We start from the raw sequence: 17446 nt of genomic DNA, 5'->3' as shown, positions 1-17446 counted from the left end.
AGACATTTCATCTTTCTGATTTGGGATAAGATGGGAAAAGTGACACTCACAATATCTGATATTTTTTATTCTACCTCATCTCAATTAGAATAAATTGCCAATGTATTATCAGCTTTGTTGAGATAAATAAGTCTTTTCCTCCAGTATCACCACTGTCCAACAGTGGGTCAAAATAATAGCTTTACCCTAGAGGTTGGTAAGTGCATTGATAAAACAATTATTTTGTATAAGTCCTATCATATATCATGTGAATTTTCTCACCTATAAAAGGGCAGAGCAACTTACTGAGGGTCAGAGAGGAAGTAGAGATGATAGGGTGGGGTAAGAAGAAATTACTTTTTATGTAGATAATAGCCATCAATATTGGCATGGGGATAAGATGGAAAGGGAAGGAAGAAGGGAAAGAGGGAAGGAGAGAAGGAGAGAAGGAGAGAAGGAGAGAAGGAGGAAAGGAGGGAGGGGAAAAAGGAAGGAAGGAAGGAAGGAAGGAAGGAAGGAAGGAAGGAAGGAAGGAAGGAAGGAAGGAAGGAAGGAAGGCAATTCCATTGTATGTTTGGAGCCACTAAATAATGAAATTACATTGGTAAAACAATCTTCCTTCCTCACTGTAATGTAACCTAGAAATTTTAGCAAACACAAGAAAATGATGCAAGCAAATAGTGAATTAAAGTTAGTTCCGTTTTAAAATATGCACATGCACATCATACACAGAAATATAGAAAAGAATATTACAAATATCTGCAGAAGTGCACAATCTGGAGAACATGTCAGGATTTCAACACATTCCAAAATACTACCCAAAGAAAGAACTTTATGACACCCATCAGCCAGGGACCTCCGGTCCCAATCTACAAAGGGGAGGTTTCTCTAAGATTACAATGTTGCAGAGTCTGCTGAATTTAGAAAATGTATATGTAGAAGCATGTTGTTACAGAACAAAGATTGTAATATCTGTATAGTTTTTGAGTCAGGAATTACCCTTTCAAGTAGCTCCTTTCCATATAACGAACTCAGAACAGAAATAGAATAATTCATTTCAACAACACAATTAAACACAAACTAAGCAAGTCATTTAACAGACAAATGTGTAAAGGCCTGAAATAATCCAAAATCCTTAAAAGGAGAAACTCCTATTAAAAGAGAAACTTAGGAAACATTGTCTATACATATTTGTAATCTTTCTCACACAATTTAGGATTTATACATGATCAGTTTAATGGGATACTTCATGCTGTCAAGAAAAAAATACCAAGACACTTTTTTGGTCATTCCTGTACGGTTGAATAGAGGATTATATTCTCACATTTAAACAGTGGAGCAAACCATTAAAAGCCACAGAATTGAAAGAACATTCCCATACCCCTCAAACACCCCTATTTCATACCAGTTTGAAGATATGATCGATGTAAACATTTTGATCATTGACAGGATTCCCACACATTGAAAACAATTAAGCAAATGCCTCTGGCTTCAAAGGGACAACAACCTAAAAGCCTGGGCCAGCCAAGTGGTTGGTCACTGCAGTTGGAAAGGACACTGTAATTTCTCCCCAAAGCAGAAGTGGGATTGCAAAGAAGGGCTTTTTTCCCTAATCATTAACAGCACAATAGGCTGTCATCAGTTTCTTCCTCAGGTTTCTAAAACAAATCACACATTCTGCATTTTATGAATTGAGAGAGCATGAACACCAGAAGCAAGACTGAACCACTAAAAGCCTGCATCTAAATTTGGAGATTTAAAATAAACACAATTAAAGATAGAATAACAGAAAGCTAGCATAAAATATGAACAAGCAGACACAGTTTATACAAATTCTACTACCGGAAAAGCTACTTGCTTGGAAATACGTAAATTTAGAAAGCAAGCTATCTGTGAAAAAGTATCATTTTTGTGTCTCCTCCATACCCTCCCCCCCCCCAACCTAAGCCCTATATGCCACCTCCAGCTCACTCTAGTTGGGGAAAAGAGGAAAAAAAAAAATCAGCTTTATAGAAAGCCCAAACAAAAATACCCGCTTTTGGAGTGGGGCTCGGCTTTATTTGGAAGATAAACTAAGTAGATTCACATTGTGGTAGAAATGTAAGTACTTGGGACTTAAGACAAGCTTTTTAAAAATAGAAAAGAAAGAAAGGAAAAACTGTTCCCCTCAAAGTGTACTGTCAAATATACAGAGCATAAGGTCACAGCTTGAGATGACCACTTTGTCCTTTCTTTCCCCTTTTTTGGGGGGCAGAAGAGGAAAAGGGGGGCTTACATCCACCAGAATAACAAAAAGTCACAAGGGAAGTTCAATGGTCAGGACTAAAAAGGGTGTTCAGACCCACAGATTCACACACACACACACACACACACACACACACACAATGCTACTCAGCGCTACTCACCCAGCAATTCAAATTGAGGTGCCAACAGCCCAACTGCTGGAATAGAGAGAACCCAGAAGCTACTGCAGCTCCTTTCCCACTCAAATCTTCCATCCCCACTAAAATTGCATCCCTCGGGTACATAACAGCTTTGGCTTTCCTTCCCTTTACCTCAAAAACTTTTGCTGCACCTTCAAGATGCGAATTGTGCCAGTTTTCGTTTTTTAGTTTTTTTTTTTTAACTTTTCTTTTTTGTCTATTTTTCTTAAAGCTTTTCTCACCTTTTTTTTTCCTCCTGCCTTCCCCTCCCTTCCCACCTTTCACTTAAAGTACTGAAAAAAGCATCTTGAAAGATCAAGATGTCTCCAATTTTGGGGCCTGGTATATTCTGAATGCTCAAAATCCACTGTCATGTTGCCTAGAAAAGAAAGTGTTTTAGTCTTTTCTTTTTCCTTTTCCCTAAAGTGTAGCCGAGGTTTGCTGGTTGCAGCAAAAACGAGTGGAGAGAAGCCTCCTCTGGTTCCCTAATCTTTACCACTTTGGGAGCCTTTGAGGGGGAACAGGCCTATTTTTTCCTGCCTGCTCAGGGCACCCAGGAAAAGTCCCCCCTCCCTCACTCTCCTGTTACCTTGGGCAGCAGTGACAGTGCTACCGAAGCACAGCTACTACCTAAGAGTAGGCAGGTGATACTGGCCAGCCATAAGGGAGCATGATCAACTAAGTGTACCAAGTAGTCATTTTATCAGGAAGAGTGTCAGGTCTCGCAAAACAAATATCTTTGGGAAAGAGCCGACAGGGAACAAATGGGGTGGGGGAAGGGTATATTTTCTTGTCACCCAGACACAGAAGGGACACTTTGCAGGGCCTGACTTAGCTCTGGTTCTCCCTTACTAAACACCCATTGCCTTAACGGTTTTTAACTGACCTCCCTGACTAAGCTTTAACGGTTTTTAACTGACCTCTCTGGAAAAGACACAACCAGAAGAGTTTGAGTCTTCTGTGTTCACTGGAATTCCAACAGCCAGAGTACCTGATCACTTTTCAACAGCTATTGTATTTTGCAAGTTTTCTCAGGGACACACACATACAAAAAAAAGTGGGAGAAGGGTGCACAGTCCATCAGAGAATCCTATCAACACAATTTACTGCTTCCTACTCCTTATAAATGGCACACGGATAAATTTTTACTTAATTTGACCTGGCTAGTTCAGACAACACACAAGAAATATAGCGTCAATTCTCTTTTACAAGGTAGGAGATCTAATGATGGGATAAAAGTGACTGCCATCCTAAGTCCTCCTAACCCTACTCCCAACGCTATAAAAAGTGTTAGGAATCCATGGTCCCCTCCCCCACTCCACCAAAAAAAAAGGGGGGGGGGTTTTATACAGGTAGATTATACAGGCAGTGAAAATACCACTGCCACATAGGATTTGCACCTATCTTGCTAGAAGCAAAAGCAATTGCAAAGATTTATTTTCTTCTGGCTGCCACTACCACTGACATAAGGAAGATGTTTTTAATTTGGAAAACTGACTGCTATACTCCTTATCTCCAAACACACAGAATTGTTTACATGACATATGCTTTTAAACAATCTCTTAATATACCAAACAAGTTAATAACCTCTTCCTCCCCAACACACAGACACACACACATACAAAACACACACACACACACACCCCAAAACAAAAAAAGGTTGGGAAGGGTTTAAGGATAATAATAAATGCGGGAATTCTTCATCCTCTTTATTTAAAAAAAAAAAAAAAAAAAACCTCCCCTCTCTCCCCTTTCTCTGTACTTATCTGGCCTTCCTGTGTAAGTGTCACGCAGCAATCTTTAAGGCCCTTAATACCAAAACAAAACCCTGCTATTTCCCCTTACATGGTAGTAACAAAAGCAATGAGACTCCGGCTTGACAAGTAAAAAGCCCCAACAACACGGCAGCTAATTGCCTTCCCTCCCTCTATTCACAAGGACCACCACACTGCATCGCCTGCCTTTGTCACCCGGGCAATTTCTTAAGTAAACTGCAAGTTCTCTCCCTGGTGATGGACAGTTCCCAATCATTTAGTAACAATAACTTATAAAGTGCAGTAACTCTAGGACTAGGACTAAGAATTTTTTTTTTGCCTTTTTCAAAAGAAAGGCTAAATGGAGACCACAAGATGAGTCAACACCACGGGAAAAAAAAAGTGATGAAGATGAAAAAAGCAGTTGATTAATCTCTGAATTTTTTCCAATTCACTCCTCTCAGGAAACTAAAGGCAATTGATAAGTAGCCTATCCTTTTAGTTCAAATTACGCCACTACAACTTCTCCAACTATACACAGGTCAGCCAAAGGGAAAAAAAAAAGTATTGCTAATTAACTAGTTCTGCCAAACTTTGTGTGTGTGTGTGTGTGTGTGTGTGTGTGTGTATTTATTTTTATTTTTAAAACAGAACCATCAGTAGTTGCAAGGTCTCCCCAAAATAGATCCAATAACTTCTCTTCCCTTTTAGTATGAAATTGCAATCCATCACTGGAGAGGAGGGGGGTGTGGGAGAGATCATGGAGGGGGTGAAAGAGGAAGGCTGGGAAGACCAAACTAGAACTTTGGTTTTACATCACATATTCCCTAATCCGGAACACAACCATTCCCCTTACTCCCTCCCTTCAAGTTGGATGTTGATGTTTGGGGAGCTTGACTGTTTGTTTGTTTTTTATTGTTGCGGGTTCTTTTAAGAGATTTTTGAGAAAAGGGGATAACGGATATGGGGATATTATATGTGATCAAGAGAAAATACGACTGTTTTGACTAAAAACTTTGGGAATGGGAAGGGATGTGAAGGAATACTCCGTTCCTGCAGCCCTGTGGGGGATATTAACCCAAAGCCCACGGACGGTCCTTCATCTCTAAATTATAAATCATAAAAGCACATTTCCCGTGTCACTGAGTTAAGTTTCTAAATCAAAAGGGATCCCGATAGAATTTTTTTGAGAAGAAAAAAACAACCAAAGTCAGACCTCCATTCTAGCGGGCACCCCAGCAGTTAGAAGTACATCCATCTCTTAAGTTATTTAAAACTGACCGAGAACAATCCGCAGCCCAGAAGCCACTAGCATGCAAGAGAAATGCACAAACAACCAAAGTAGGGAGAAGTGGACCCGAAGCAAATGCAAAGGATGGCTATTGTTCGCTGGGAAGGGTAGCTTACCATTTACAACGGTTTTAATCGGGCTCCTTCACGCTGCCTGGTTTCAAGCATGCTGCCGTTGGGTATATTACCGTACTTACATGGATGTGCAATCACATTGGTGCTGGGCTGCTCCACCGGAGGGCAGCACCCACCCTACACCATTCACAACTGAGCTGCACTGAACAGATAAACACAGCAGCCAGACACACAACACCAGCTCTTCAGCCAAGATGCTCAAGTACAGTTCCATTCATAGAATTATCTCGCTTGATAGGGAAGAACACAATAACTCCAATCCCCCCCCATTCAATAACAATCCACCCAAGGGGGGAGGACCGAGGTGGGGGGAAGAGAAGCTCTTTTCCCAACCCCCGGAATTCAGTCAAAAGAACAAAGACTGATATTTTGTTTGCCGACTTGGCAAACATAAAGGCAATTTCAATACTCCAAAGAAGTTCACCTAAGTTGGTGAAAGTAGTGCTTTGCAGTTCTCCAGTGAAATTAAGCTTTAATAGCTATTTGATGCTACTCAGAGAAGGGGGAGAAAGTATTTGAATCTGGAATAAAGTTAGAGGACTACTCTCCGCTCTAAGTTTTTGGGTTTTTTTTTTTTCCTTTCTTTCTTGCCAGCCAGAACTGCTCTCGGAAATCCTGGACAATATCCACAGCTTAGTTATTCATCTTGTTGAATTATTATTAGTTTTAAGGAAAAACAAAAACAGACTGTAAAAAAAGCCCCCAATATGGAAAAAAATCAGAACCATTTAACTGTATAAAAAATTGTCCTAGCTAAGTTTAAAAAAAAAAACCCACAGAAACTTGTGGATGTGTTCCTTTAAAGCAAATGGTCCTAACACATATTAAACCACCGCTGCGAGTCTTCTAAGCATAGTAGGAAAAAATGACTATTGATCTTCAAATAGCGATAATTGAAAAGATCAAAAAGATTAAACAAAATCAAGAATGTGCTGACTTACCATGCTATGCTTTTTTTGTTGCAACTTTGTAGAAATTTCACTCAAAGAAACTGCATCAGAGGTGTCAAATTTTTTAGCGGACTGTGATCGTATTATTTCCGCAGCCCTGCCTTCCAATGCTTCAGAACTTTTTCCCCTTTCTCTTTTTTGTTTGTGGTACCTAGCTTTTTGCTATAGACTTTAAAAGCCTTCAGCTCAGCAAACCAGCACAAATTATCTTGCCACCTTGCACAGCTCTGATGCTTTGGCCGCTAACTTTGGAAGGCCCTTTACTACCGCATCAAAATTAGCATTGTCAAAGCAGTTAATGAATATTAATATTGTATTTGTCATTGGAGCCGGCCCGTTGCTGAACTCCGAGTCATCCATCAGGGACAAGATTAAGAACACAATTATTTCTGACTGACAGGGACCAAATCTGCTAGAATTTTTTTTTAAACAATTCGGGGGGAAAAAAAACCCACAATATCATCATCTTAAGGTGTCTCCCAAGAGACTGGGAACCAGATTAATACGCTTTTAATGAAGTAGAGATCATTATGTATGAAGGCAAAGGAAAAAAAAAAAAGATGTACTATTCAAGCTATTTAGTTATGGTGTGGCTAGAATTTTTTTTTTTTTTTAATGCAGATGGCATATCTTTTTCGACAGCTGTCCAGATTTTATTCATAGTGTTCTAAGAGAAAAGACTTTTTCTGAAATCTTTCTCTTTTAAAAAAAAAAAAAAGTGAAGAAGAAGAACAGAGAAGGAGCAATTCGTCCCATCTGGGATAATTTTCCATGTCTTCACTTTCACTGTCGGCAGCACGGTAAATAATTCCTACACAAATTTGACAAGAAACACCTTCATCAGCTACAGCTCCTTCCACCCCTATTCCCCAGATTCCAAGCACTGTCTCTCTCACTTTATTCAGGATGAACCATTACATTTACAGAAACTCTTAAATTCCCTTTAACAGTGACATCTTTCTGTAATAAACACAGAGGCAACAGCATACTCTTAAAAATACACCCACACACAAGCAGCAGATATCAAGTTCCCTGAAAAAAACAGAGTAGCTATCACAATATTAGGAGCTAATATTTTCTAATTTCAGATATAACCAGTCTAAATATATGTTGGTTTCAGCTGTGTTCTTAAAAAAAAAAAATTAAACTAACTCTATATTAGATCCAAAAGGAGAAACTGGCCGGATAACAGAAATATATGCAAGAAATTATTAAAGCCTGGTCCTTTTCTTTTCAAAACAGTTTGAATAAAAGGAATGAAGTCCAAAAGCTTGAGGCTTACCTGATAGAATCAATTTATTTGAAATCACCAAGTTCATTTCAACACATATATGTCACCTACACCTACATTATGTATAACTACAGAAAGATAAATATCTAGATAAATAGAGATATATCTGGCTATAGCCATTTCTTGGACTTTTTTGAAATGACTTGCTTTTCTGTCTTGTTTCATATCAATTGTCTTCGAGATGATTTTTCTCTCTCTCTCTTCCCCCCCTTCATATTTTAAATGTGGTAAAAGGGGAGAAATAAAAGGGATAAAATGGCAGATGTGATGGTTAATCTACCCAATGAATCGCGGGGGTCTAGCTAAAGCCGTAATGGCCACTGCGCTAATCTACAACACCCACTGACCACCCCACCACTGGCCTTCTAATACCATTATCAACCCTTAGATGAACATTCTAAATTAGAGTTTTGTTCAAAAAGGGTGTGAATCTGACCTCCGGTGTTAGGGAGCCGCTGCTGTACATACACAGATGGCAAAGTTCTTATGAAGACACTACCTCTTTCTGGGCACCCCCCCCCAATAAAAAGCTTCTACTTGATGTTTCTCAAGATTAGCATCATTTTGTTGAACTACGGTTCTCCCCACCCACACATTCCCCAATCCCCTCCTGCCACAGCCACCAAAACTGCCAACCACTTTTATCACATCATTGTATATCCTTATCTGTCATAAGGACCTATGCAAGAAACACAACAAAGATCCCTTCTAAACAAACAATTTTTTAAAAAATGATACTTTGCCCTTTAACCCAACTTTATATACTCTCTCAAACCCACACACACACACACACACACACACACACACACACACACAAAGAGAGAGAGAGAGAGAGAGAGAGAGAATTTACCACTGTTGATTTTCTTATGTCCAAAAAAACTTTGGGGGCATTATAAAAAGACATCACTTGTAATATCAAAAAGCATGGTACAAATTCACTTATAGCAGAAGAGAGATAGACAGTACCCAGAAACTAGGGACTTTCAACCTTTCCACTTATGTGTGCGAGCTGTGCATTTAAAAAAAAGAGAGAGAGGGAGGGAGGATACGGGGATGTATGTTCTGAGACTTTAGCTGAGTTTTTTGGGAGACAGTTTTTTCTTTCATTATTTTATTAGAATATAAAAACCCTAACTCCTAATATATTCTTGTCACGTGGGATTATTTAAAAGAACATTTATGATTCTACAGAATTTAAAAACACAAAGTAGAAAAAAAAATCCCTGTCAATGCCAACTTTGAACAGGAAGGAAGAGAGGAAAGGAAGGATGGGGAGGAAGGAAGGAAAGAAAGGATAGAAAGAAGGAAGGAAAGAAAGGAGGGAGAGAAGGAAGGAAAGGAAGGAAGGAAAGAAGGAAAAGGAAGGAAAGGAGGGAGAGAAGGAAGCAAAGGAAGGAAGGAAAAAAGGAAGGAGCGAGTTTCAGTGACTCTAATTTTTTACCAGAGAGACTGTTGGGGGGGAGGTGTTAAGTACTATTTTTTCTTTTTTGTTGTTGTTGCTTATATTTGTTGTTTTATGACACTGAGTATCTCATTAATATAAAATATAAAATCTTCCATATACAGCAATAGTACTGAGACTATTGAAACACCAAATACCTTCCTTCTATATAATTTAAGTTTATTAATATAAGGACTTCTTGTCTCTTTATTCTACACTTTTCTGATTTTGGTTCGGACAGGACTTTCTATTTCACTGTTATACATCATTGTGGACCTCTTTATCATAGTTGTTAATGGGCTGCTTCTCTCTCTCTCTCTCTCTCTCTCTCTCTCTCTCTCTCTCTCTCTCTCTCTGCTTCCCCAGCACGACCGCATCAGCACTAGTATCAAATTAACTCTCCGACTTTGAAACTTATTGATCTGCTATTAAGACACCAGTGAACTTGATGAAATGAGTGCTGTAGGTTCAGTCATGACTTCAAAGTCTAGCACAGCCACATAAAACAAGCGCCTTTGATCCTAACTCCGATCTGCTGAGGGTTTAAAGCCAGTTCTCCCTAAGCTGCCCTTCACACTCATCATGTCTGATGTCTTACCAACTAGTGACTTGATAATGTTAATAATGCAAATTTTAGCAAATGATTTTTACAATGGCAAAATTAATTATGGGAATTTAGGCTTCTTTCAGTTAAAGTACCCTCCCCTCTAAAAAATAATGGGAACAATTAGAACCACAGAGGGAAACTATATGCCCAGATTGCTCCTCCAACTTAAGACCCTTGTGATTTCCACTCCTTCAGCACTCCTTTTTGCTACTAAAATTGAAATGATTTATTGCAAATTAACTATCAAATGGCTTCAGATGAGTAGTAAGAATTTTGTTCATTTGGTTCTATTCCATAGTAGTTAGATATTATTGGACAGAAACAGCTTCCTCTTAATAATTATCTTTCCAGCATTTCCACAACACCACAAATTTCTTTTTATTTAGTTCCTTTTTCATTAAACTTCACCAAATTTTCAGAAACACATATTCATCACTAAATATGTAATTGTGAATGAATATAGAAGTCTACTCGTAAAATAATCAGCTAGTTTTGATTTTTAATATGAAATCAGAGTATACAATCTTAACAATTACTAAAAATCTGTATAACCTGATGCAATTTTAAAAACAAAAAACATGTATTATTTAAAAATCATATTTATAAACTTCATATAATTAGAAAATAGTTTGTATTTATAATTTGTTTATCTAAAACCACTATAAATTACATTTTTCCTCCTTGAAGGAGGGAGCGCCTAATTATGGGATTAATTGGCATAAGTTTTTAACAAAATTCATTCCTAAATTTGAAGTTTAAAATTACCATTAAAATTTTGTAACTTTTAAGAAAATATAGAAAAAAATTAATTAAAAAAAATACTCCAATGATCTGATGAGCAATCCCATTTGGGGAACTTATATTTTCCCTTTTTTACATAGTTGGGTTTTGGCAGAAGAATACTAATGGTTTGAATTGAAATTGCATGACATCAAAGAAAAATTTCTATATCTCTTTTGATTTACAGTATATCATATTGTTTTATTATTGTTGTTCTGAATCATTTCACAAATAAAAGAAATTCTCTCAGTGGATCTCTACTCCCAACCATTTCAATTCTGAGATTCAAAATATGGCGGTAATGTGGCATTCCCTACCCCCACTCCTCTGTCCATCCATTTCTTCCCCCCCCCCTCCAAAAAAAAAAAAAAAAACCTTTTAAAAACCCATACTTTAACAAATGCCTTCAAATCAGGAATTTTTTTTTGATAGTCTAATCAATGTATTTTCTCAATTTTACTTTTAACAATCAAATTTAGGTGGCATTATGTATTGTGTTTGTGCTTTTCCCCTTGAATGTTGATACTCACTTAACCTACTTGCAAATTCTAAAGAAGTCAACACTTGATTGTGATAACGTTCAAAAGAATTTCCTCTGCCACTAGCACAGGAAAAAAAAACTTTCACCAATTAGTGCAGGAAAAAAGGAGGGAAAAGGCACAGTGCTGGCGCTCAAAGAGCCAGGCCTTGCGGCAAATCTGTCATGTCGAGAGGATTGATCAACAGGACGGCGATTTCTAATGGCATGTTGTCATGAAGAGTCAGCCACAGGGAGCCACCTGCTTTGCTCCTCATAGACAGCTAGGGAAAGGAAGGAAGGAAGAAGGGTGAGAGGGGAGGGGGAAGAGAGGGATGGCTTTCCACATCTTTCCCCACCAGTTCCCTTTTGCTAACAATTTTGGTAAAGGTTTCATGATTTTTCATTCAGTTGAAATATGTCAAGTCTCCAATCATATTACCCTGCCTTTAAGATTACAGTGGGTTGAAAGCTGACTTTTCTCTTAATTCGCTCCCCCTTTTCTCCTTTGAGAAAGGGGACTGGGGTATCTATTGCACCCCCTCCTTCCCCTTTGCCAACCTAGTAGTTCTCAGATCAGAAGACATCTATTATCATCCAAAATCAACATGGATCATTCTAGCTTAATATAAATGAGATGGGGAAAGAGAGAGAGGGAGAGGGAGAGGGAGAGAGAGAGAGAGAGAGAGAGAGAGAGAGAGAGAGAGAGAGAGAGAGAGAGAGAGAGAGAGAGAGAGAGAGAGAGAGAGAGAGAGAGAGAATATATGAATGCAAATGGAATTGCCATTGGCTTCATAGGCCATGGCGCTTTGTCTAGCTGAGGAAGAGTTCAGCAAGGGAACCTTTGTATGCCCTAATCTAGTCCACCCTAATCTAATCTACCATCGATGGTAGTGAAAGCTGGAGCTAATAGTTTTGTGTTGTTTATCCATTTTCTTGTGCTTGATGTAACTCAATATCCCATAACAATCTCAAACTTACCCTTGCAATGGAATGTCTCCTTTTTCAGGTAACCAAGACTGATTATTGTTCCTCAGAAGAAAAGGACATCTTCATTTTTTATTCCTACCCCATGACTTGCAGTTACCTTAAATAGTGGGGTAAAATGTGAATGCAAAGATACTCTAGAGCAACTGTATGAAAGATATTCGAGCCCTCAAGAGAGATATTTGGGAAAGCCAAAATTAGGACATAAAACTGAGAGATGGGGTTCAGTATACCTAATCCCGAGATGTTGATTATGGTTTGGTTGACACATACAAAAGATGGCAATACGCACAGAAAGATCTTGCTTAAGTCTCCATAGTTCCTCGAAGGGGTTCAAAACATAATTGTGACAATATCATATCTGATAATTTTAACCACACAAATACACTCGCCCCTCCCTGTCCTATGTACCGAAGGGAAAAAAGTCAAATAAAAGTTAAAGAACTTTTAAGTTCATGAAATCAAACCCCACTTGGCATGCAAATCACGTACTGTAACCTTTTATCGGCGGAGCCTCTGGTCTCATCAGTCGATGAAATTCTCAGCCCGCGGCAACAGCTTAGCCGAGGGACACAGACCAATGAGAAAATATTCATTGTGTTAGCATTTCAAATGGCGAGAAAGGAAGAAGAAGCGCTAACTGATCACTGCCCGTGGAATTAATTGGATATTCCAAGAATAATGTCTCTCACTGAAGATCCTTGGAGGCCAAGCGCTGGTAGAGACCACATTTTGTGCAGTGTCTTCAAAAAGAGACCGCTTGGGGGTACTGGACATATTAGGGTTTTAGCGCATTTCCCTAAAGGCCAGAAAATAATCAGATGCACTGAACCAAAATCAACTAATCCATTCCATAATTATACACCCCAATCCAATAAACTTTGTCACATTACTGGAAAATTAAACTATTATATTGAGACCTTCTAGCATGTTCCAAAAATGAAAAAAGAAAGAAAGAAAACAGTCCTTTATTTTAAAGGGGAGAACCACGGGTGAGTCATCATTTTAAAGGGGAAAAATGTGGAATAAAACTTTTCTTATTATTCCTTGTGCCCCATACCTCCCTCTTCTCCATCACCCCCCACCACCATCACCACCAAGTTGTAGCCTTCTGTTCTGCTCAGGGCATTCCCGGGTGCCACACGGCTTCTTTTCTTTATTGCAAGAGGGATTTGCGCCTGAGCTTTATCACACAGAACCCAAGCATATGCAATGACCCTGACCGATATTAGGATATCTTTCCTTAAGACACATCTTAATCTAACCTTTTTAAGACTCTTTTGCTTTCAAACTCAAAACAGCATAAAAAATAAGCATTGTTGGTGGCAATGGGAGACTGAACCAAGGCTTTGGCTGGACCCAAAGCAGTCGCCCCCTGGATAAACAGCTGCTGATGCAACTAAAATAAGCGCCAGAGACCAAAAGGTAGGTGGGGGGTTGGGGGGTGTGTGAAAAAATGAGATTAGGAACCTTCCCAAATGTTCCATCTCTCCTATCGACCACTGGCCTAGCGTGAGGTGTCAATTTTGACTCCAAAGAGAGCACACGAATTCGCAGCGGTCCCATTATGCGGTCTCTGCTCTCATTGTAAATTCTGTCAACGAAGTCAATCTTATTAACTTCCGCACTGGTTCACACATGACATTTTCTTCAATTTTCTTGCTGACATCAAAAACATCAATTAGCAGCCCGAAAATAGGAAGGAACGAATGACAGAGCCTGATAACGTCAACTATTTGAAGCCAAGGGTAAATCTATTCTCCAGTTCTGAATGCGTTCATTACAATTGCTTTTTCAAAGAAGACCTCCAAATAGCAAAGAAAATTAAATTTATCATCTAGAAATGCCTAGAAATTGTTTTTTTAATCCTATGTCTATCTCTCCATCCCAGAGCGTAACACAAAGTATCGCAATTGAGTTTTATGATAACATGCCACAACTTTAATAGAAAGTTTATAAAATATGCAGCCTTGACCACACTTCCTATCACATAACGGCTGGAAGGGTTGAAAACATTTGCCCGACAGATTGCAGCATTGCCTTGTCTATTCCATCAGTTTTGGAGACTGCTGATGCGTACGTACACACAACTGCCTAGAGGAAAGAAAAGATGACTACTCTGGGTGGGGAGCTCAGTAGCCAAGAGATGTTATAGAAGAACATCACCCACTAACAAGATGGAAACTGCCCCCACCACCAACTTCTCAAGAGCAAGCCCAACTTCCATTACTGTAAAAATCAAAAAAAGAACATTAGCTCTACAGATGAACCAATTGCATGATCCAGACTAAGAATATATGGTCTCACCTGCTCTCATCTAATTACTACCCATTCCACCTTAATTAATCTTTCCTTCTCACACAAAATTTAAAAAGATTTTTTTTTAAACTAAAAAGTCCTCCCCCACCAACTAAAATAAAAATATCACAAATAAGTACTGTGCCCCAATTGCTAGAGCCAGCCCAAGGCATTTGGAAATCAAAGTTTAATGAGGGCTAAAAAAGCATAGCATGGTAAGGTAAACTTGAGTTTTGCCATCTTGAAAGAACATTTTATTTATGTATCTGCCTAGCTCTCTATTTATTTGCTGACTTATTTGATTGTTTGTTTGTTTGTTTATTTATTTATTGGGGTGGGGTAGGGGTGGAGAGGGACACCGTCGTGTCCGCTTTGTGAGACAACCACTTCACGCTTGTATTACATCTCCTAGGGAGCGAATGAAAGCAAGTTCGGTGGCTCCCAAAGACGCTCACTCGGACTTAATACAAACAGAAAGAACAGCTACACCCTGATAAACAGATCACATTCCTTTAGCCCATTGATTTTTTGATCTTTTGACATTTTTTAGTTGCTTCATTCCCTTCCTTGTCTTTTCTTCAATGTCACAAAAGACAAAAATGTCTAAACAATTGATGGCAGAGATATCTATTAGCTGTCAGATCGCTGTTTTCCCGGCACTGACTAAGAGTACCAAACAGAATGCCGAGAACTGGTAAGATGACAAATTATGATTTTTTTTTTTAAACAAATGGGAGTGATCATTTTTGAATTACTTGCCTTTTTTTCTAACCAACGAAAACATGCTGGGGGAGGGGGTAAAGAAAAAAATTCCCACTGAATCAGTTTCTATAATTTCCATTAGGTGGATATGTTTGCTGGAAAATAGAGATGGAAAAAAGCCCTTCAAGCGACACACGGATGACTAATGTATTTTAGATTCAAGCATCAGAGAGTAGCAAACGGTATTTTCTTGTGATTTTATTTTCCCCTTGAGAACTACATCAATAGTATAAGTGCTACATTGATAAAAAAAAAAAAAGAAACAAATTATTCTTTTTTGAAATGAAAGATTAGAAAAGATTGAACTGAAGTCCCTAAAGTTATATTATTTTATTTTACTTTATTTTACCCTTAAGGAAAACTATGGCCATTTATTCAAAGAAAAGAAATTGTAAATTTAGCCAGAGTCAAAACTTCCTCAAAAAGGAAAATGAATAATGTCCTAACAAGTCCTTTTTCAAAGTGTTTCCAAACAGGTTATTCCCTATGCTTTAATTCAGATGAAAGTATCACATTAGTATAATTTTGGAGACCAGATCCCAAAGATTCATTGCACACCGTGCCTTCTTTCAAATACAATAATCAAAGATTTATATACAGGCGGCAAAAACTCGGCACTTAGATTTGAAGAGATTAATGATGTTGACTTAACTAAGCAAAGCAACTTGGACTCCCCACTTTCCAAACAGATTCTTTTGTATGTGGTAATTATGACAACATGAGAATAAAAGCATTTGGTTTAAAATGTATTGCTTTAAAAGAACCGTTTGAGGAAAAAATCTGTCTTTACCCCTTTCGGAAACATTGCCCCTAATTTATGGAAAGCACAGAGCAGAAACATGGGGATAGCGGGAAAAACAGTTTCTCTTATGTCTTATAGTTGCATTAACCTTAAATATAGTTTTAACTCACAAAGAAGGAAATGGGGTAATGCTAGCTAAAATTGGGCAGGGCATATCTGGACTTTCTACCAAAAAGTCTTTTGATTTTTCTGGGTTTTTTTAAAAGCTGAATTTTTGGGAAAGAGCAAAATTTAAAAATCATTTGAGGATTAGCTCTTTAAACTGTCGCAGTGCAAAGAGAAAATATCTAATATGTTCTATTTATATTATCTATGAAAACATGGTTATTTTAACTATGTACTGAAAAGCAGTGTTTTTAAATAAAAAGATCATTCTAGTCACATATACAAACAAAATTTAAAATATCCGCCTATAAGAAGAGTATTGCAATTTTCAAATAAGAATTCAGACAAACTTCAGAAAATGCAGGAAATAACAGGGGAAATGTGCTGAATTCAATTTTTCATGAAATTTTCAAGCCCTTGTTTTAGGTGAGGAATCTACTGTTATGCAAAAATCATTTCTGCATGGACAAATGTCTTTATGTGTCCCAATTTTTTTCTTAAAAAGAGAAATTTTAATATAAGAATGAGAAGCTTCTCTAAGTTCCTTAAAGCAGCAGTGAGCATTTTGTAAAAACCATTTAACGACTACAGAACAAGAGATACTAAAGATTTCCCAAAAAGTTTATAAATTAAAATAAGACTCGGGAAGAAAACAATAAGGGTAAAACCCCAACACATACACACACACACACACACACACACACACACACACACTCGCTCATGCATACACACACACATACACACACACAAAAACTGACCACAGGATGCGGACGGGACGATCTGAGGTTGTGGTTTTTTAAACCACGCGCTGTCCTTGAAACTGAGGCCGCACACAGCTCCATTAGATACAGCTCCAGAGCTCTTGATCTATTATTTACAAAGAAAAACCCTTCACTGCTTAAGTGCCCCCTTCTACTTCAGCCTTCAATTTCAACAGCATCAAACAACTTGGTTGGGAGAAAAAAACACAACACACAACAACTTGTGTTCATCATAACATTCTATGCAAGTCAAAATTCTACGTGGGTAATAGAATTTAGAACATCATGAACACAGGTTTCCACTTAAATGGCATACAGATGACAGCTTCACTCAGAAAGAAAGACTCAAATTTACAGCGACTGTAGGATCCTGACAAAACGACATTGGGTTTTAAATAATTTCACAAAAGCAATTCTATTTTTTAAAGAATAATAATAATAATAACAAGTAAACAAATCCCAAAAAAAACCCTGCATTCACCCACATCACCCTCTTCCTTCCACAGTATAAAGTAGATCCTCTAAAATTTTATATTTAGTATTACATTCTGTAATTATGAAGTC

General features: G+C 38.1%; 1 protein-coding gene across 40 annotated transcripts in view; it reads right to left on the bottom strand.

The window, feature by feature from the left end:
• Window positions 1–17446, bottom strand: part of TCF7L2 (transcription factor 7 like 2) — a 228521-nt gene that overhangs the window by 38030 nt on the left and 173045 nt on the right. Inside the window, exon 1 of one of the 40 annotated variants that reach the window (XM_051981448.1) lies at window positions 2385–2985. The exons of the other annotated variants lie outside the window; for them this stretch is intronic. Within the exon in view, the coding sequence (XP_051837408.1) occupies window positions 2385–2507 (123 nt within the window). The 5' untranslated portion in view covers window positions 2508–2985. Of the gene's footprint in view, window positions 1–2384; window positions 2986–17446 lie in introns of those variants that run through there. 40 annotated transcript variants of the gene reach the window in all.

This window comes from Antechinus flavipes, chromosome 2 (assembly GCF_016432865.1).
Source record: "Antechinus flavipes isolate AdamAnt ecotype Samford, QLD, Australia chromosome 2, AdamAnt_v2, whole genome shotgun sequence".
Classification (NCBI taxonomy): domain Eukaryota; kingdom Metazoa; phylum Chordata; class Mammalia; order Dasyuromorphia; family Dasyuridae; genus Antechinus; species Antechinus flavipes.
Note: the sequence above shows the minus strand (reverse complement) of the source record. Positions and strands in the feature narration are given on the sequence as shown.